Source organism: Antedon bifida, chromosome 2 (genome assembly GCF_963402885.1).
Source record: "Antedon bifida chromosome 2, ecAntBifi1.1, whole genome shotgun sequence".
Classification (NCBI taxonomy): domain Eukaryota; kingdom Metazoa; phylum Echinodermata; class Crinoidea; order Comatulida; family Antedonidae; genus Antedon; species Antedon bifida.
The window spans coordinates 12,951,693-12,974,471 of NC_136227.1; the positions used below are offsets into that span (position 1 = coordinate 12,951,693).

A 22,779-nucleotide genomic window follows, 5' to 3' on the forward strand; every position below is an offset into this window, starting at 1 on the left:
GTCTACCAATGTTTGGCAGACATCGACGTGACCAAAGTGTGCACCCACATGCAATGCTGTATTGCCATCCTATTTAACATTTAAAAAATATATATATGTTAGAAAAATGCACATATTTTTGTTAATAAAAAAACAAAAAAACAACAAGAGTCTTTTTACAATAATATATCACAGTTGAATAAAAGTATATCTCAAACTAGTAAGTGTACTTGCCCAAGGGCAAGTTTCAATTATAGTTTAAAACACAGTACAATTGCAATCAAGTAAAGTTTGATACCTCATTAAATACCCCATGCTCTCCCTAATTGTGGCCATTTTTATTCACCATATGTATGGATGCATGCAATAACAAAAAACAGACAAACATACAAAAAGTGGTGAATTTCCACCCCTGTCATAATATTATGTTTCTCGGTTCCTGTGGTTAGATAAAGAATGTCTTAGACTAGGTCTGCTAAATTTATTAGCCAATCAAAAATCGTATAATTTTGGTGGGAAACTTTGGAGGGAAAATGTTATCCTCCTCTGAAGCCCCTAATTTGCATGTTCAGTATAAGTAGTAAAATGTTATAGATATTAGGGGAGAAGAGAAAATAAGATCATAGTAGACAGACGTATAGAGTATAGAGAAGAAAGGTTTAGACTGGTAGAAAGTTGTATTTAATACTGAGTTACAAGAAATAAAAGTTTTAGTTGAATACGGTATACTTTTTATATGAGAAATCATTCAGTGTCAGTGACGTGTGTCATTTTGATACCCTGTATGTATAGATGCATGCAATGGGAAAAATGTATAATTATATACAAACTCTCTATTAGGCCTATAATAAAGATGTTATGGTTAGATTGTATTAAAGTCTCCTTTGAACATGATGCATTTGAGGAATGTGAACAATTCAGATAAAATTAAAAAGGAACTAGAAGAGCAATGTTAAAATTAGTTGTATCAAGTTAGAAAATGAAATTGAAAAAGTTGCCAAACAATTATATATAGGGTACAAACCATCAGATAGAAGGCCTGACATTTAGAAAAATCAGCATCTTTTCATTTGCAATACAATTATTGTTTTAAGAAATCTTTAGTATTAATTCAAATATTTAAATGTTAACATAATGAAGAATCAAGTTCAATAACTTTGTCACCAGACTAAAAGCAGGTCACATATACTACCATACTTTTAATTTTCAGCCCTATGTGAGTATGATCATACTGATGCAGCCATACTACTGTATCCACTGCACCACACAATATAAACAGTGTGTATATTTGAATGATTTCCAGCCCTATAAGTGATTATGACCATACTGCTGTAGTATAGGACTACCACTGTACCTACTACACCACATAAAATATAAACAGTGATTATGACCTACTGCTGTAGCTATAGGCCTACCCCTGTACGTACTACACCACACAAAATATAAACAGTGATTATGACCTACTGCTGTAGCTATAGGCCTACCCCTGTACCTACTACACCATACAAAATATAAACAGTGTGTATGATCATACTGCTGTTACGCATACTCTAATAATCTTAAGATAATGAAGCATAGTCTATAGCTACAAATGAATATCAATATATTATCTACAATTGTAACTCAAAGTATTGATATGGATTGGCATGGTAAGGTCCTGGTCAAATTAATTTACAAAATTATTATTTAAAGAATATTTTAAGGCACTGTAATCAATAACTATTTAAAAGAGTACCCATGGGACTACAGAGGTGATTACTGAGTAATAATTGCATGTAATAAGTTTGTTTGTCCCAACATTTAGTCTGTACATTTGTCTATCCAATTTTTTTGTAAATTAAATCAAGCAAATTGACCAATCAATGAATCACAATGTGATGGATTATCGGAACTGTTGCTTGTTATTGGTCAACTCACTTGAGTAGCGCCTACATTGCGTTGGCAACCAAAGCTTTAGTAAACCAAGTTTTATTTCTGGTTGACTATTATTTACTTTTAAAGGGGGGTTCCGGGTTTAAAATAAATAGTGAAAAATGTAAAATATATTTGTTTGTCTCTTGAACGGTAAAAGTTTCAATTTATATAAGCCCAGTGAAGCAGAACGAAGGCTGTGAAATGAGGCCAGATTACAAGTGCAGCTACGGCGATATGACACTGTGTTACAGAATAGGAAATTTGTGAAATGGTCAATCTTCCAACGACTCGTTACCATTAACCATATCAATTACTTTTGTAAAATTATACTTATCTGATGTAATTTTAGTCAGTCTTCCCATTATCAATTTTCTATGAAAATTCATCAAAACAGTGAAAAATTAGGTATGTTTGCACTTTACGTTTGCCGATTTTCGCACTGACTTAGGGAAAGCCTTCAAAATCATTGAAGCGTAACGTATACATTCCTGCTGAGCGAGGAGAGCAAGACGACGATACACGTGCTCTCTCTGCCTATGCATGGCATCGTCACGTGATAAGAAGATACAGTATACAATACCAAACTGGTCGGGTCGAGTATACCCCGTCTATAATCACAACATGAACGATGTACAGTATTTGATGGAAGGTCGACTCGACCTACCGGAATGGTATAGATAATATAGCTCGAATGAGAGAGTTAGAATATTTGTAAACATAAGTACAGTATCGCTAATTTTAACAAGTGTAGCTTATAGTAAAAGGCCTGGTAGTATCAATTCGCATAGGGTCTACTACACTAGCTAGCTCAATTTTTAACTGGGCCGGATCGGCTAGGTCTCCTTCCTACTACCTGGTCTACTTGCTTGATGCAGTATCCGCTTTTTTGGAGAGTAAACTAGGCCTATTTTAGGCCTACTTAGACCTTGTTTTGCCTCAATATTTACAGCCGATTTTGTAGAATGTATGTTTTAGGTTTAGATTGTTTAGGAGTTTGGTTGATAGGATGGGCTTCGATTGGAATCCACTGAGTTTTGTTATTTATGGGCCAATCGTTTAGCAGTAGGCTAGCTAGGCCCATGATGAGCCCCAATGTTTTAACGTAGCCATCGTGGCATGGAATCCCTAGTCAGAATGGCTCTCACCCATGAAAAAAAAATGATTTTAGGCTAGGCCTAGCCTAGTACGTGAAGCCAATAATACGATCTGTACTATTCGAGGTATAAAAATAGTATATAATTTATGACTCCGTAATCTGTACTAAATTTTGTATTTCATTAAATGTCAAATAAATATATGCTACTACTGTTATTACGGGTGTTATTATTACACTTTAGGCCTAGCTTAGAAAATCTACAAAAAATGTATTTCACAATGATCGAGAGATGTAAATTAGTTGACAAACACAACGTACATGACTTTCCATGAATTTACCCTAAAATGTATATGAAATTTAATTTTTTTAATTTCTCGTTATTACTTCTTCATTCTGACATGTCTATATTGTTATAATATTTTTTATTTAATAAATAAACGATATTTAAAAGCAATTTTAAACCCAGAATCCCCCTTTAACAAAAAGCAAATAATCACCCTCAACTAGCACTGTATGTTTGATAGGCTTTATAACAGTTTTATTATCATCATCTACATCAAAGCAAAGAACTTATAACACAAGAATCTCCTGTTCTTCAATTTGCATTTAAAACACAGTATCGGAAATACAGGGTTAAAAGGTCAAACTGGGCGACGCCATTTCACAGCATGGAGCAGCGCCCCCTCCAAACTAGGAAGTCAAAACTATTAATTCCTATAGAGGGCTCAGTCAATTACTCTATCCCCCCTATAGTATCCCCTCTATGATTTTGACTTTCTAATTTGATGAGGGCGCGCTACTCCATGGCTCACAATGGCGTCACCCATTAGCTCTATTCTATCTCACAATGCCTTTCAAAATTGTTACGCGCTTCGGACGAACAGGAGATTCTTGTGTTATAAGGTACAATAGTATAGAAATATACCAATTTATTACCTCCGCCAAGGAGGTTATATTTTCACCCCTGTATGTTTGTGTGTGTGTGTGTGTGTCTGTCTGAACAGCCTGGAAGCCACAGTTTTTATCCGATTCTCACCAAATTTGGCCACAATGATCTATGCCCCAAAAGCTCGGACGAGTTCGAATTTGAGGGGAAAAGGTCATAGGTCAAGGTCACAACTAACAAAAAACTATTTTACTGCCTGGAGACCACAGTTTTTATCCGATTCTCACCAAACTTAGCCACAATGATCAATGACTCATCATATAATTGTGGTTAAATTTGGAAGGGTCAGGGTCAAAGATCAAGGTCCACAAAAAAAAAAAGAAATACAAAAATAATAATAAAAAAAAAAATCTCAACGGGACTTGAACCAGCGATCTCAACTGTGAGAGGCTGGATACATAACCATTACACCACACTGTCATCCACAACTTTGTAGTGTGCAGTTATCCTATTTACACTTAGTACTAATAAAAAAAATATTCAGGGGCATTTTATGTAGAGACCAGGAGCCCAGAGGGGTCAACCTAGCTGGAAAGTTAACCAATTTATGTGGCAATTATCTACGTACATATCAATGTATGGAAATGACAGTCTGGCGCGTTTCTTTTGGTGGGTGTGGCTAGGAGGGACATTGTAAAGGGTCAAAAAAATGAGCTAGATCAGCTGAAAAGTTAACCCCATAAAATATTTTGCAAATTGTTTGACATAGAGTGAAATATAAGGAATGGCTATTGCCAGACGATTTTAGTGGTGGGGGTGCCTGCCAGACCCCCATTTCTGGAGGGCCAAAAATGAGCTAGATCAGCTTAAAAGTTAACCCTCTAAAACTGGTGGGAAAATGTTCAATAAACTCATAACTACCATGAATGACCATTGCCAGACATTTTCAGTGGTGGATTGTGCCCGCCAGACCCCGTCAAACACCCAACCCGCAAAAAATTGAGCTAGATCAGCTGAAAAGTTACCCCTCTAAAACTGGTGGAAAAATGTTCAATGTACTCATAACTATTATGAATGACCATTGCCAGACATTTTCAGTGGTGGATTGTGCCCGCCAGACCCCGTCAAACACCTCCACTCCCAAAAATGAGCTAGATCAGCTGAAAAGCTAACCTTTTAAAACATGCTGTAGAATGTTCAGCATGATCCCTAGTATAATAAATGACCATTGCCAGACATTTAAAGTGGTGGGTGTTGTCCACCAGGCCCCCTCAAACATCCCACCCCCAAAAATGACCCAGATTAGGCCAAAGGTTATTAACCACTGTAAAACTGGTGGGAAAATGTGTAGTATACTGTCAAGGATATGAATTGTCATTACCAGACATTTTTATTTGCTCATTATAGAACCACTCCATCCATCCAACCCCTTACCTAATTCACAAATGTGCCACTATGGTATATAAGTTCAACATAGTGTAAAATAGGTATTCAGAACAGGACTTCTTTGTCTTTTTGTGGTGTGGAAAAAAGTAAATCAATTAGTCAATTGGTTTATGCAGTTAAAGGACATATTTAGAAATTGACTTATCTTCTATAATGGTTCCCTAGAGAATAATGTTGTTGATTATCATCAACATTTCAAAACAAAGGCTGATTTTATTAAATGCATTTTGATTATGATAGAGAGTGGTACATCTTTAAATCAAGGTAAGTGATGATTTTTTTTAATTGTGTATCTTAACAGTAATACTAAACAAATACAATTAGGCCTAGGCTATGTATGGCTCATTGATAGATATTCCACAGCGTTCAGTGGCGTAACAGCATGAGCGCTCACTGGCCTATTGCTTAATATAAGGGGCCCAGTGAACAGCCTAATTCAACTATGAACCCAGGCGTTGACACATTTATGTTAATATTCATGTTTTACTTGTTAGAAGTATACGATTGATTACCATTAGGAATGTTGTTTCCTAATTTCTAATATTGTGGTTAGGAAGTCAGTGCCATGTCATTAATTAAGCTTTAGGCAAGTCGAAGTATTATTTATATATGTTGGTTTAATTATATTGTTTGAGATTAGGATACAGTGTAATTAAGAAAGACCTGGACAATGCTTTATTAGGTTGTAAGCACTAGTAAGGGGTATGGTGTTTATATAGTTACAGTTAATTAAAGTAGTGCAATAATATAATATTAATTCACTAATTGTAGAGTTGTGTTTTGTTCAATGTTTATGACAGCCATAATGAATCTAAAAGAAAAGCAAACAGTACCAAAAGAGCGAGACAAAGTATCTGTAAGGATAAATCAAGAGGAAACACATTCAGAAGAAACATCAATAACCTTGGAAAAGTCACAAAGTTGTGCAGAAAAAACGCATCTATGTACAGTACAACTACAGAAGAGCAAGGAGATAAAGAATTACAACATAGTAAAACTCAAGAAAAAACCTCTGAAACTACAGAAGAACAGGATATAAGTGAAGCAGTTGGAACAGCAGCACCAAGTATTTTACCTGTATCTGTTAGTAAAGAGGTATAATGTGATCATTAATTTTAAATAGCCTATGTTTTTTCTCTTTAAAAATGTATTCTACATTCCATATTACTTTTATTTGTAGTTTAATTTAAAGTTTGAGGTTTAAATTTAAATATGCTTGACTTGGGACATTGCATTTCTTTCAGAACACTGACTATGTTTCAAAGTGCTACATCTGCCAAACGGTAACGGCGGACAACGATTGTAAATTAAGAGCGTTCAGTGAAATGAAATGGTCAACTGTAAAGAATGCTGCTGCATTACGTAAGAAAATGAAGTCTGAAAAATATGCTGATACAACAAACAAGGTTTTTCTTATGAAACAACGTGAAAATTCAATCAGCTATCACCCTTTATGTCATAGGTATTACACTGCCGTGAAACAAGACAAAGTAGTGTCCTTCAGAAATCATATGAATGTGGCATGTTAAAGGGAACTTGCATATTTTGTGGAAAAGGCCGAAAAAATGGGAAAGAAGAGAAAAGGCTTAAGATAGCAACTGTTTCTGGGTGCAAGTCACTTTCCCAGCGAGTAAAATTTTCAAAAAACCAACGTATCAATAGTCTAATTCGGTGTGGCGTTGATCTGCCGAGTTCAGTTTCTTCTAGAAACTGATAAACATGATGGTTCAACAGAAGAGCATTCATCTTATTGAAGTAACACATCTTATGGGAGTCACAAAAGGGCATTTTCATCCCTACTGAAACATATTGTATTATTGAAGTATTTGGGAAAACAACGAGCTATACTTGTCTCTGATTTGCTAAGCTTTTACATAATCGAATTTGTCAATAATGGAGGAAATCAAACTGATATCAACTCATATTCGTCCCAAAATCTTACAAGGAAAATTCAATAAAAATTTAAAGATGAAATCAAAGTAAAACCTGCAGACAGACGAAGAGGTAACTTCATTTATAGTTCAGTTCTTCTAGGAGAAGAAGCCACTGCTCGACTTTATGATAATTCTGAACAATATGTACAGGATAATAAAATAAAATGGGCTGCTCTTCATCTTAAATCTATAATCATGCAGCTCCCAAAGACAAAGACCCCAAATCCTGCTACAGTTCATAACTTAAAAGAGTGTGCTGCCAAGATACCATCACAGTTAGAAAAAGAGTCTTCTTGGTGGCATCGACCAAAATGCCAATGATGCAAACAAAGACAAGTTTGATAGAAAGGTTATTTCCATTGCATCTGATGCAATCTATAATGTATCTCGTAGAACTGTGAAACCATGGAAACACACTGTCGTTGGTTTAGGTTTTACATCTCTGACAGGATCAAAACTGGCTATGCAAATTTTGGACAGGACATTGTAATAGCTATAGTGAAAGCAAAGGCCTTGAGACTGCCTATTCAGTTCAAGATGATGAACGCAACGCTCCAGATGGTATCCGGCTTGACCCAACCTTGGCCACTGCATGTGTATGGGATAATAATGATGCAAATGTAGAAACACTTGATGGTAAAGAAACTCTACACGCTACAGTTGGACATACATATCAGAATATATTGCATGACGACCAACTGCTAAATAGGAATACTATTGGATTTCGGGTGGTAGAAACAGGCGGAAACTTGTTGGAGTTGAAAGAGAAATACCACCTTTTGGGATAGGTATAAATAAAGCTTTGTTTATAAGTTCCAATGCCACATCAACTACAAATGTTAGAGAATGTAGTACAATCACTGACAAACCAATGGAATACCAAATACCACTGAAGGCATTGGATATGTATTGGTTTTGGAAACTGAATGATGGAGATACACCCCTACATGCCGGATTCATGAGCAAGTATATCAATGATCATTTACCAGTTCAGCGCATTTGCTACATGGATCCTATATCAAAATCCCCAACAAACAATGATGTGGTTAGAGAGACAATGATCCGGACTATGGCTATTGCCAAGGAAGCTGGCCAAGACTATGCAGACAAGACTATGTATGCAGTTGTGACATATGATTTGGCAGTAGCATTAAAAGCTTACTCCATACAAACAATACAATCCCCCCTATTTGATAAGCTTTTAGTATTACAGGGCAATTTTCACACAGAGTTGGCGTTCTACGGAGCAGTTGGAATGTACATTAACGACAGCGGTATCGAATATATTCTCCAAGAAGCAGATATCTTGGCTGAGGGGTCAATGATGGGTTTCATCAAAGGAAAGGTTTACAACAGGTGCACTAGAATTCACCAATTGCTTGCCAATGTCTTGGAGCAAAAGTTGTATAAATGCAGAATATCATCACACATTTCAAGAAATAATGTCAACTGCACCTTTGGACCCATCATTGATTGAGAGCATATATCGGATCCTGTTGTAATTATTCACCTGCAGAAGTACGAGAATTACTTCCAGTCAGTGCTTACTGGAAATATAGGTTCAACAGCACAATTCTGGGCTATTTACATTTTTCTTATTAATCGACTCCATAGAGAACTTCAGAGATGTGTGAAAACAAATGATGTCACTGGCTACATTAATGTATTTCCAACCATATTATCTGTTTACTTTGCCCTGAACCGACCTAACTACGCCAGATGGGGAACTCTATTCATACAGAAACTGAAAAACGCTGACCCAAAGTTGCTTGAAGTACTAGAAAAAGGAGCATTTTCCATCAGACGTACAAATAAGCACTACAGTAGATCAGCTGTTGACCTTTCCTTAGAACAGACGGTCAATCGTGATTCTTCTTCAAGTATGAGAGGGATTGTTGCCTTTCCTAATTCGGAAAATGGTCATTGACTATGACTCAACGAGCCATGGCAGTCACGGAGCTGAGAACATTTGCTGGTCTTGAATTGGGGACAACTGCAACAGATCAATGCCGTCCATCAAGAATAAAAAAGGACAAATTGACAGTGAATGGGTGTCTGGCGGACACAACCCACCACTTTAAATGTCTAGCAATGGTCATTTATTATACTAGGGATCATGCTAAACATTTTACAGCATGTTTTAAAAGGTTAGCTTTTCAGCTCTGATCTAGCTCATTTTTGGGAGTGGGGGTGTTTGACGGGCACAATCCACCACTGAAAATGTCTGGCAATGGTCATTCATAATAGTTATGAGTACATTGAACATTTTCCCACCAGTTTTAGAGGGTTAACTTTTAAGCTGATCATTTTTCGCCCTCCAGAAATGGGGGTCTGGCAGGCACCCCCCACCACTAAAATCGTCTGGCAATGTCCATTCATTATATTTCACTTTATGTCAAACAATTTACAAAATATTTCACGGGGTTAACTTTTCAGCTGATCTAGCTCAATTTTTTGGGGGTGGGGTGTTTGACAGGGTCTGGCGGGCACAATCCACCACTGAAAATGTCTGGCAATGGTCATTCATGATAGTTATGAGTTTATTGAACATTTTCCCACCAGTTTCAGAGGGTTAACTTTTAAGCTGATCTAGCTCATTTTTGGCCCCCCAGAAATGGGGGTCTGGCAGGCACCCCCCACCACTAAAATCGTCTGGCAATGGCCATTCCTTATATTTCAATCTATGTCAAACAATTTGTAAAATATTTCATGGGGTTAACTTTTCAGCTGATCTAGCTCATTTTTTACCCTTTACAATGTCCCTCATAGCCACACCCACCAAAAGAAACGCGCCAGACTGTCATTTCCATACATTGATATGTACGTAGATAATTGCCACATGCATAGAAATTGGTTAACTTTCCAGCTAGGTTGACCCCTCTGGGCTCCTGCTCTTGTACCCTCTAGTTTGCATTTTAGTTATTCTGTTTTTTGTTTTTTTAGGCTTCATCATTCAAATGTATTTATTCTGAATTAATTTGAATGTTAATGTAATAGGCTGAATGTAATGACAAAGAGAGTATTATTGTTTTACAGTAGAATGAAACTATAAGTATAAAATTGTCAGTCATAAATGAATAATATATGATGGAAAGAAAAACATTTTAAAAATTCAAAATTTTTGTTAAAGGGTGGATGAGTAGAATGTATGACTGACTGATTCTAAGAGGTATCTGTTGACTATTAATTTACAATAGAAATGAAAATACTGACAATGGTTAGTACTACTATTTAGTATAGCTGTTGCTGTTAACTTACAATAAAACCTACTAGTGACTTTATGACAGGACGGTAGACGAAGGGGGACGGTAGATGAAAAGATACGGTAGTCTACACAAAATATTAATCTGCGCATGCCTATGCACAGTATACTGAGCATACTCTGTTCTGTTCATTATCTGGAATTATATTTGGTCGATTTAACATTCAATCCAATGGACGGAGTAAAGTTCATTGCATCATTTTGAAACCTTCCAACAATAAAAAATGGCTGATCAGTACGCAAAGGGAATACACATTGTAGTTTTTCATTTTTAGTTAAACTTAATTAAAACATCATATTTTGTCATTGTATATTATAATATGTGGTGGCTGTGAATTCAATTCAATTTCAATTCAATAACATTTATTCAATAATGGTAAGACAAGAAAAACAAGCATCCTCGTAGCCTCTTTTTAAGGTTTTTATTAGGTGTTTTAATTCATCCTTTTGAACTTTGCTAACTTAACTTTAAATTTCAGTTAGTGTCAATGACCAACTTAAGGAACGATCAATGTTTTAAATTTTTTTCATTTTTGAAACAAGTTTATTTTTAATCTTTGATATTTTGTGGATAACTAAAGTTTGAATTTAAAAGAATGATCAGTCTGTTAACAAATATTAGGCTTTACAAAATGATTAAAGTTGATCTTTTTATCTTGTGATTTTCAAATAGTATACTGTTGACATTATTGCTTATACTTGAATGAATGCTGTAAAGTAAGCATTGATAATCTGTCATTGTTCTAAAACATTAAATAACTATAGCAACACCAACATTACAGTGGGTAGATTAATATTTAAACGAGTTTGTTTGTTATTGTCTTATAATGATGAAGAAGATGAATAAATAAAACAATGATAGAATATGAAATCACTTTTAACTTATACTACAGACTGTGCAAAGCACTGGTGCTCACTGCTGTTACCTATTTAATAAAGCATTCCATAATAACAACAATGCTTACATTTTATCATCATTCCTGATGATGATCAAATAAAGTTTGAAACGTTGAATCATTCTTATTTGGATTCAGTTTTATACTATGTATTTATTATTATTTAAATAGATGATTAACAAGGCCGTATACATGGCTTTAGTCACGTGTGCAAATTTGAGTTAGTGTTTACCGACCTACCGACCGACATAGTGAGCTTAGGGTCTCAGTGATTAAGTTCACTTAGGTTGACCCTGGTCTTCCCAATTTCATTTTTTTTTTGTATATACTGAAATAGACCGAATAATGAAATGAAATCATCATCTAGTTTAATGCTGGTAATTGTTTTTCTTTTATTTAAATGCTATTTCAATTAAAGGTGTTTTGTAAAAAAGGTCTAAAAAAATTAAATAAAATAAAATTTTGTACAGATTTTTTGGTTTTTATTGAACAGTAAGCTGGTACTGAAAGTGCTAACAATATAAACAGAATTTTTAAAAATAAAATAAATGATGAGTGAGGGCAATGTGTAATATAAAATGTATAGGCCCTTGTAATGTATTATGGAAAAAATAATTACAAACTAAAAATGGGTCTAATATGGGTCTATATTACATCCTTTAACATCATTGCTCTTCACTATTTAATGATGATGAGGTGGTGGACGAAGTTGGTAGTGTGTTGAAAATAAAAGAGAGTATGGTAAAATGCATTACTAAAAATGATGAATAAAACATCATACTAAAATATTCAGTACAACTAGCCTCTTTGATCATTATAATGAAGGCATTTTTTAAGTGACTTGTCTAAAAAACAAATTTGTGAAAATTGCACTTTTAAAATACAAAAACACTATTTAATTTTTTTTCTACGGAAGTGATTACAGTAATTTTATTAAAACCCTACAAAATAACATATTCAAAATCTGATTTAATTAATCTTCATATTTCATGATTTTGGGACAATACACCTTTTGATTAAATACTGTTTAAAAAAATAATATTAATTTAATAAAATGGTCGAGGCACTATTGTTTTCAATGTTTTATAAAGTGTTTCAAATGGAAATTTATTATAATAAGGATGATATATTTCAATTGTGCATATAGCATGTTGCTGTAGTTTAGTTAAGTAAAATTGGCACTTTTCATTTTCATTGTTTTAATTGTTCAATGGAAATACATGACAACATTTTAATGTAGTGTCATATCAATTTTTATGCCTAAATATCATAGAAAAAATATATTGAATATCTTCAAATTATGCAAATTTCAGCATCAATAAAGTTTTATACATTAAATAAAATAAAAGGCCATTATATTTAAAATATAAAATGTTATATATTTAAAAATGACAATGAATAATAATGAAGATGACTTACTTTGTCTGATACATTGACAGCTGCTCCTGCATCCAACAACAGGCTGCAGCAGGCTGTGTCTCCAGAGGCTGCTGCTGAATGCAAAGCTGTCCAACCATCCTATAATATGAAATACATACAATATTGGTTAATCTTACAGTACACTGTATATTAATTTGTTATGTAATTTATACTTATACCAAGTATTATTTTACAAAAATCAATTTGCAACTATTTACTGCATGATCATACGCAATGCAACCAAGTCAAATTAGTTTTCTGAATTTGATTTCTACTTTTGTATACATTTTTTTAAAAACATGATAATTATGTTATATACTTTTATACAATTTTGTATTATTTCAATTTTAATGTCAAAATGTTGTTGCTGGTATTTAAATTATTGATCACTTTTTAGTTTTATTTATATGTATTTTTTTAATATTAAATTACTGGAGGTTTGGCATACAAACTTACAGGGGTATGTTTAAGTAACTTCATTATGTTAATTATCCTTTATGTGATCATAGAGCAAAGAAATAGTTCATTGCTCTATGGTGTGGTTCTGGAGTTTAGCTAGTACAAGTTCTTGCAAGTGTAGCATATTAGGCTAAATATTGATTGTAACAATGTTAATCTTGAGTTTAATCTGATTAAAAAGAAGAATTAATTTAATTGTAGACATCTTTTTTAACCATATTTGTTTTCATTTTTGAAAGTTGTTAGATCAAATGGACAGTTTTTAAAAATACTATGACCATTTTTATACCTCCCTGGATAGCTCAAGCCTGTCAGAGAATTAAAATGGGTTAAGGTTTGGCTGATGCCAGAATACCAAGAACCTAAAAAATCATAAATGTGAAAAATATTAAATCTGAAAATCAATGCATAAAGAAATGCAAACTTAACATTTATACAGTTTAATAGATTTATAGTTATATACTTATTGAATTGACTTATTAAAAATTAATAAAATTTACATAAAACAAATTCATAAAAAATGTTATTCTTTTTAATTCAAAGATATAAAAAAAAAATCACTGGAAATAAGTCATACAGTAATTATAAAAAAAAAAAAACATTATTTATTCACAATCCATGTATACATACCGACATTTAAAACAGATTCAACTAAAAATTATCTATATAAATCCTATAACTAATGATTTTATAACAAGCTAATAAATATTAATAAATTATTTTGATGAACACTGAAGACAAACAGTGGAATGCTACACATTGTGTATGGGATGTGAATAATATTCACTGAGGCTAAAACTTTCATAGTAGACCATGGTCACCAGGAGTATACCAACAAACAAATAAAGTGCTGTATGTTCCATAATCATTGCTTATCCTATAGAAATGTTTTATACTTCAATAAATAAAATGAATGAAAAAGTAACTTTTCAAAAAAGTAAACAACAATTTTCGCGCCAGTCCTTTAGACAGTTACAACACATTCAAGAGAACGGAAGCATTAGGAAACATTTACCATGCAGACGCTTATAATAGATTACTAAGGCTGTAAAATGGGTATTTAGAAACACAAACTGGGCACACCCCAAAGCACGTCTGGTAAGAAAGTCTAAATGGGAATTTGTAAACTCAAACTGGGCATGTGCACAGAGAGTCTATGAGATATGTATGCCAGACATTAGTTTGTAGAACCTATGTTCAATAAACAATGACTTTGTTTTGGCTGTCAACATAGAGGCCAAGTATAATTACCGTCATATATATCATTGAATAATGGTCAAAACAATCCTTCCTCTATGGTAAATATTTTTGGCGAATGGGGTATATATAGATAATGAATTGTTTGATTAGTGAGTACCTTTTTCGGCTGCTGCTGTACAACAAAGGCTCATGGAAAATTAGACATTTTTTGTTCACTGGAATGTTTGGGATATGAGTGGGTCACTCAAACCTTAGGGAGTAATGCCACTCAGAATGCATAGTACAGTACTATAGTCTATAGTAATTCAAACTATATTTATGTTACACAAAATGTTTACTACTGATTTTTAAACAAAAATAATTGATAATAAATAACACGTGTGTAGGTTTTGCATCTGAGCATGATATTATTTATAAAAATAAAAAGTCTAACTGTATGCTGTTTTGTCCCACTATTTGTAGAATCTATGGGACTCCTAAAACAGTATTGGGTGATAAGGCGCTGGAGTATGTTGATCATTTTACGTACTGTACTTCGGCCATATTTTAACTTTAACGAATCTAAGAGATGAGGCAGATACAAAACGCCAATATAGATCTCTATGTATTAATTGATGCTCCAAATCAATTCAATGTTTTTTGTTCAGATCATATTGTATTAACATGTACTGTTCTCCTTTATGGTCTAATCATTTAAAAAAAGATATCAACCGACTTAAAGTTTGTTATAATGATGCTTTCCGGAGGTTGTTGGGACAACCCAGATTTGTTAGTGCGAGGAATTTGTTTGTGGAAAACAATATTCCATCATTTTATGAATATTTGAGGATTTCGACTTACCGATTTCTTACAAGAATAATGAAAAGCGAAACAGAATGTTAATTTGTATATATAAATATTTGTTGATGGATTCAAACATGTACTACAAATGGAGAGGCATTATATACCAATAGATAAAAGTTTTGGTCCTCTCTCCTTCATCTTTTTTTTTCTTTGTAATGTATTATACCATATGGACAATTGTCTGAAATAAAAGTTGAATTGAATTGAATTGATTTCTTAAACTATTAATAGAATATCAATTTAAAAAATATCATTTAATGAAGAAAGAACAATAATTAAAACTGTCTTTTTTTATGGTAAAAAATATTTCTTGTTTATTTTTATTCATTGTTGTCTGAATTCTGGGAATTGAGAAAGTTATTTGCAAACAGAAAACACCATAGAATCTCACCTTTTTAGTAAGTTTCGAAATTTTTTTTAAATAGTGAGATTGCTCTGTAGAAATAGATTCAACTGGCAGGACCAGTATGATGTAGTGAAACAGAAAGATGTGGGCCCAGTATGTGTACCAATTCAGAATCAAAGAACATGTAAGTCATCCATATTTTATTTTATTTTGGTTATCAACTTATAGGGTATTTAGATGTGCAAAGAAAAAATCATGTAAAGTTTATTAATGCTTACTGTACATTACACAAACAATGGCACATATTATTGTTGAGTAGATAATATTTAAACATTACATTCAATCAACTGCTGGTGTGAACGATGAATTAAAGTATGACATCTCAACTTGAACAAATGAAATATTGAGAGGTTTTATGATAGTATGCACTATAACATTTTGGAAAATATCAAACCATAGAGGGCACTATTAAAAAAGGAAAGATATCAACGTATATAACAGTATAAACATGGGTATTTCAAAGAACGAAAATGCAGTGCCAACTCAGTATTTCTTGCATTAAAGAAAGCATGAACTGGTAGTAGTAGGCTATTATAAACATCTGACAGACTGATATCGACAGACCCTGTATTATATATTAGTAAAAATTATACAAATACGGTATATACATCATGGGGATATTTTATTGTTGATATAAAAAATCGGAAGAAGTTGCATTTCAGCGGGAGAGTAAGAGATGACACGAAATATCTTCTGCAGTCATTGGAAGAGTTGGGAGGACTGAAGTATACCTATTAACAATAATGCAAGGATTATTTTGTTTTCTTGGCAATAATCACTACATTTAGACCTACTGTAACACAGCACTATTATTAGAGTGGAAAACAACAATATTAAAACAACAATGCTATAAAACCATATAATGATTAGCAAACATAGAACTGATTTGTTTTACAATTTTCTACGTCATACATTACAAAACAAAGAGCAAATTTTATTCACACACAAAAATAAGTAAATTTGCTCTGTAAATTGGACATTAAGTGTAAATTTAGCATTTTTGGCCACACATATATTTTTTATTAAAAAAATTGTAATAATGAGGTGGCACTCCTCTATCCAGGAGATTTGGGTGCAAGTTGGAATTGGATCGGTACACAGAAGGCCATGTGCAGTGGTAATTGTGTGGTTTATTATTATTTATTATGCACAAGATAAGTTGATATCTTGCAGAAAAGAGCTTTCAAATTTTAGGTATATCATCATCACTACCATATGTGACCCGATCTCGCAAAACCCTCTCTTTGTCGGCAATTCAAAATTCACGTAATCAGTCAAAATACGTCCAAATCGAATACCCTGGCAGATTACATGTTTTTGCATTTTTTAAATATTTCACTATTTAAGAATACGTCTACCTGATTTAAACTCCCGAAATTTAATTAAAATTATGAAAAAAGAGAGTTTTAAAAACATGTATTTTCCTCAAGCCTAACAATTTATTCACGATCTACGCTAAAATTTTGCGTAAATTCAGTTGAAAGTTGCCGAGTTTGACGACATTTTGATCGCTAGTTCGCTGCACAATGTTGAAAGGTCACACATCAAAATAAAGCTCATCCATTTGACATTCCAAATATGGAAGTTTTAGGGCGGAGTTTAAAGAAGGAACCAATGAAAACTTGGATTTACTATGACATAATTTCAGAAAATTCGGTTCTTCGAAGTTTCTGGAACAGCGAACTGCGTGTGTTGCTATGGCGCATCATCGCAATAACAAACGTTATTGGTCAACGCGCTAGATGTTATATGCTCTACGCGCGGAAATAAAAAGTTGTTTACATTTTTGTGAGGTTATTTTCATTTTACACACAGCATGTCGTAAATTGGAATAAAAACGATTTTAATATTCAAAGTAAAGTGTTCGGTGTGTTCTGCAATAGCTGTAGCCTGTATTTGTTTATTCCATAGTAAAATAGACAAGTCAAAAACAATTCACGTCATAAATTCAATTGTATTTTCTATATTTTTTTGAGCTAGGCCTTAATTTTATTATAATTATGGTTGTAGGCCTACTACTACTACTAGTACTACTGGGCCTAGCTTTATTGTCAATAAATAGTTTTCTTTATACATTTTATATATCCAATCGGCTCTTAATTATTTATTTAATTTATTGTCCAGTCCTTTCATCTTAAATGTTTTTTAAACTCATTGGATTCAAGTCCAAACATTACAGCGAATCTTCCACGTTATAAAAAAAACAAATGTATCAATACAATGTTAGTAGCTAGCAAGCTGTGACTCTGCAAGGCGCCAAACTTGTCTAGGCTAGTTTACTACTAACGCCAGCCCCAATGTCGATGCACCGCTGCCATACACGGCCTGATGAACACCCATCAGTAGGTCTTACAGGCGATGACGGCGAAAATCTAAATAGGCCTAACTAGCTAGGCCTAGGCCTGCTTGGTTTTTCGCTGTTGATATCGTAAACACCTCCGAAACCAGTTAAAATAAGCTTGACGTTATAATGCTGCTTTTCAATAGTGCAAAATAGTTAATTCGAGTGACTAAATAGGTTAAAACGGCGTCTGAAATCAGTCAAATTGACTATGATGTGCACGCTGCTATTATATCGCACACACTTCCTGGTATGACGTCATTGTGCCTTAGATAGGCACCTGACAAGAAAATTCAAACGCAACCAAATTCATTGACCCATACATCAAAAAATTCAGAAAAATATATGTAATGCATTTGTAAAAAAAAAAAAAAAAAAAAAAAAAAATTCTATTTTTTATGATTTTTTTTGTATCAAAAATTTGGTATAGGCATTTTAGTGTTATATACCAAATATTTGTGGCAAATTGCATGCTTATGTGTGCTAACCTCCAAAATTAAATAAATACTTATTTTTCATAATGCTCAACATCTTGGACATCTCCGCAGACCCTATGAGGCAGGGTGGAGAAATGGTGGGTGGGTTCGGAGGGGGGTTTTGGAGGGGGAGACATTTGTAATCGGTAATCAATTTATTTACAATATAACTATACAGTATTAATTTTGTATTTTTTTTTTAAATTTTTTTAGGTTATATGACGAATCGCAAGCATTTATAGAAGGGCGGGGGAGGTGGGCATGGGTGGAGGTGGTGAAGGGGGAAGAGTTGTGGTTTTATTATGTTTCTGAAACCCCGATAACTAGCATATTGTTAGAGCATTTTTTTACTGAACAACATTACAGTATTACTAACTCTTTTTTTTCTCTTTAGTGGGGTCTTCCCACTTTTATTCAATCATACTATAAATATTGTACATTTATTCAATTAAAACAATCTAGTACTCAGCTATTTCTGAATAAAATACAGTTTTATTGTAAAATGTGATTTCTGATTACTTTTTCGGTGATAAAAAATAGATATTTAAAACATTAGCATTGTAAATATAAATAAGTTGCCTGTGCCAATTGCACTCATAGTCATATTATATTGATTGTTTATATACAATAACAAATAATACTTAAAACAATAATTATCGAAAATTATGAAATAGTTTCCCTATTTTTTTCAATTTGTTGTTTGGCAAATACTTTCTTCACTAAGTGTGTTTGTATATATTTTACTTTTTTATTGAACATCATTGGTCTGGCTAACAATACAAGGAAGCACGCAAGCCTCGCTACCACGACAAGGTTGATGATCACAGCGAGGGGAGGTTGCACATTTGCATGTGCCCCTTTGAGCAAATAAAAAATATTTGCAAAATAAAAAAAAAATTATATAAAACAATATGAGTTGTAAACTGTGGTAGACGACGATGATTCAGTGCAGTGGTGTTGACGTCCAGTCATTTGGTAATCGTCTTGAAGAAGGCGTTGGTAGTGAGGCGATCAAGCTTGTTCCATCTCGGTGGAAACATCTGTAAATAAGCAAAGTATTAATGAAACGTAATGTTTGAAATGTAAAGCGTGTATGGATATTTTTATAGAATTCATATTTTTACCTTTGGTGTTGACATCAATTAAGGAAGGTGAACTACAGAATTACTAAATCTTCATTAACAAGATCCACAGCCAATTCATAAGGTGATATTTTGAAATCCTCTGCATCCTCATTATATGATTGGTCTTTCTGCCAGTAGGCAATGACGTATTTGGCTTTTCGACTTTTAGTAAGAGGCAGATACTTTTCTACGAAACCATAGTACATCACATTCTTTTCGTCCTCGTACCATACGTGTCTGATTTCCTCACCAACAAGCCTTCCTTCTATAATACGAAGTAGATCTTCTTCATATTCTGGAAAGTCTTTCGGTGTGACACTCTTGGCCATTAGGTCTTTCTCTAACTTTCTTCTTGTTGACTGATCCCTTTTCTGTCTTTTCGTTGCAATTCTCCTTTGAATCTCACTCTCCACATCTTTCTTTGCTTTTCGTTTCATGTTTCTCTGTTGTCTCGCAAGTGGTCTTGCAGCATTTATCAATGCTTCTCTGGTCTCTTTTGACAAACTCTCTAGATATGCCAGTACATGATTTTTTCTGGCTCGTATACCACAGGATATGTAATCTATACTTGCATTGGTTTTTGCTCTTTGAAGAGCAGAAAACATTCCCATGATCTGCTCAGCATCGATGTTATGTAGCCGAGCAGACTTGGTTTCGGCTAACAATTGATTTGTGACATCGCGGTCAAAATACCTTGAGTATTGTCGGAGCAGGACATTTCTACACCCAGAAAGACATGATGTCATCATTTCACTAAATAGGCTCATGTTATTTACTGGTACTTGCAAACATTTGAATGTTTCATCATCAGATTGTATTTTATCATCAAAGATGTTGCTTGGTGTCTTCAACGTTTCCTGTGGATTTAAAATGAAATACTGAAGCTTATCTATAGCTTTCTTGATCACTGCAAACGCTCCCATATGGTCCTCTTCAGTTAAACTGTCCACATAAAATTTGGTCATCCAAGGGCCGGTTAAAAGTTTGCCAATCAAACCCAACACTTGCAATTCTACTCTGGAATGGCTCATACTGAAATCAAATGAAACCGCTCTTCGAAGTTTGTCACTCTGCAGACTAGACTTTAAGAAAAGATCAGTGAAGAAAGGACTTTGATGTACAAGTTTTCCACATATTAAGAATAGAATATGGAGACGGTTTCCTCTGTACCTCGGTATGAAGCCCTTCGGAAGACCTGCATTCACTAGTTCGATTTTAAAAGTCTTCGGATCCCCAGCTCCGTCCTTGTATCTTAATTTGGCTACAGCAAGCACCAATTGAGCAGCACTACACTCTGGACCATATATTTGCTTACCTATAATTAAAAAAAAAAACAAATTAAAAACCTCTTTAAACTGCAACTTTGTTGGTTTATTTTAAGGTCACAAACTGTATTCTATGTACAAATAAACCCTATACAGTGCATTAAATAGGATAAATGATCTTAAATTAATAATAAAATTATAAACATAGGATTTGAAAATCTTATTACGTACCTGTGACATTAATCTTTTCTTCAACCTGCTTCAACGCCTTTTTGCATTCTGTGGCAATAGAATCTAGCGGATGCAGGTGACAGTTAAGCTCATTTAATTGCTTGTTCCAGGACTCGTTTAGGGTTGAGATGGTCGAGTGGTTGACGATTGCTCGGTCAGTCATAGTGTTGGCGATGTTTTTAATTAGGTTTAAACGTGTATCTGCCATATCCTCTGCTTTTAACTTGCTGTATGTTGTGGCAATACTTGTTAGAGAGTCCTCTATATGTTTGGCGTAGTCTGCAGCAGTACCCCCTGGTAACTCGTCTAAAGCCACAACTTTACAGTCTTCTTTTGATGTAATATGAATTGAGTTCACATGAACTCCTTCTTGGGTCGTTGCGTCAAATCCTAGTGTCAAATTTTCATTTTGAACAACAAACTCGGCAGTCATGTAATCAGAAATGACGCCCATTTCTCTTGCCATTACTTGCACAGTAGAAGGATGTGGAACGTTTGATAATGTTACTCCATAGCTTTCCGCCATTTTCTTCATAAGAACAGGAATCTGCTCGGTAGGCACATTACAATCCAGCATCTGGTAGACAATTTTCCTGGTGTTAGCATTGTAAGGCTTTCCCTTACCACCATCAACTGAACTTTGCTCTGCAGTGCCCTGAACCAGTTCTTCTAATTCTTGAACTCTTTCCTGTAGTTCTAATACCTGGTCTTGTAAGTAAAAGATTTCTTCATTTTTTTCATTTAGTTTTTTGGCGCCTTCTTCCTTTTCCTTCATGTACACATTTCCTTTCTTCTTTAATCTTTCAATCATTCTTTGCGCTCCATTGTATTTTTTTCTGTATATCTGAACATCATCTGTTTCCTTTATGTCTGCCAGCTTATCTTTTTTATGCTGCAATTGAATTTCTTTTCTGGCCACCGTCTGCCTCCAGTAGCGGTATTTACCTTTAACCTTCTTCGCTCTAGCTTCTTTAAGCTTTGTTTTGAGTTCTGCAATATGCTTTTCATTAAATTCTATTCTACTCAGCATTTGTCTCTTCATTGGTGTAAACTTAGCTCTTCTTTTTAAAGACTTTTCACCCCATGATCGTTTTGGAGGGTTCAATAGCTTTGGTCTAATTGGCTCTACCTCTTCTGGCCCAATTGGCTTTATCTCGTCTGGTCTAATTGGCTCTACCTCTTCTGGCCCAATTAGCTTTATCTCGTCTGGTCTAATTAGCTCTACCTCTTCTGGCCTAATTGGCTCTACATTTTCAGATGATGATTGTGTGGCAGCTTCTAGCGATGGGATGTTGGATGAGGAAGCTTGCATGGTTGAAGCAGCATCTACAGTCTTGTATTTGGAAAAGGTTCCAGCACAGAAAATGTCAAAATTAGCAAATCTGCCGGATGTGTTTATGGAATGAAAACTCTTAAACTTCTTTACCAAATCCCTCACAGAACAATTAGAAATAATAATGCTATGACTTTTTTTAAATATATGCTGTACACTGGAAAACATCTTTTTTGGAAGGGTAATGTAGGTGAATATGACATGGCCATTTTGCAGCAAACCTACATCACTTGGTACTTGAAAGTAGTTGTCCTTAATGAACTTCTGTG

General features: G+C 34.1%; 2 protein-coding genes across 2 annotated transcripts in view; both read right to left on the reverse strand.

Moving 5' to 3' along the window:
* Nucleotides 1-22,779, reverse strand: part of LOC144835448 (uncharacterized) — a 257,525-nt gene that overhangs the window by 57,213 nt on the left and 177,533 nt on the right. The gene's annotated exons all lie outside the window — the stretch shown is intronic.
* Nucleotides 18,826-22,768, reverse strand: LOC144835217 (uncharacterized). Its single transcript, XM_078690267.1, has 3 exons — nt 21,178-22,768; nt 19,682-20,996; nt 18,826-19,597 (listed from the first exon to the last, which is right to left on the reverse strand). Exons 1-2 carry the CDS (start codon nt 22,676-22,678, stop codon nt 19,714-19,716), a joined length of 2,784 nt encoding a protein of 927 aa, XP_078546393.1. The 5' UTR covers nt 22,679-22,768; the 3' UTR covers nt 18,826-19,597; nt 19,682-19,713.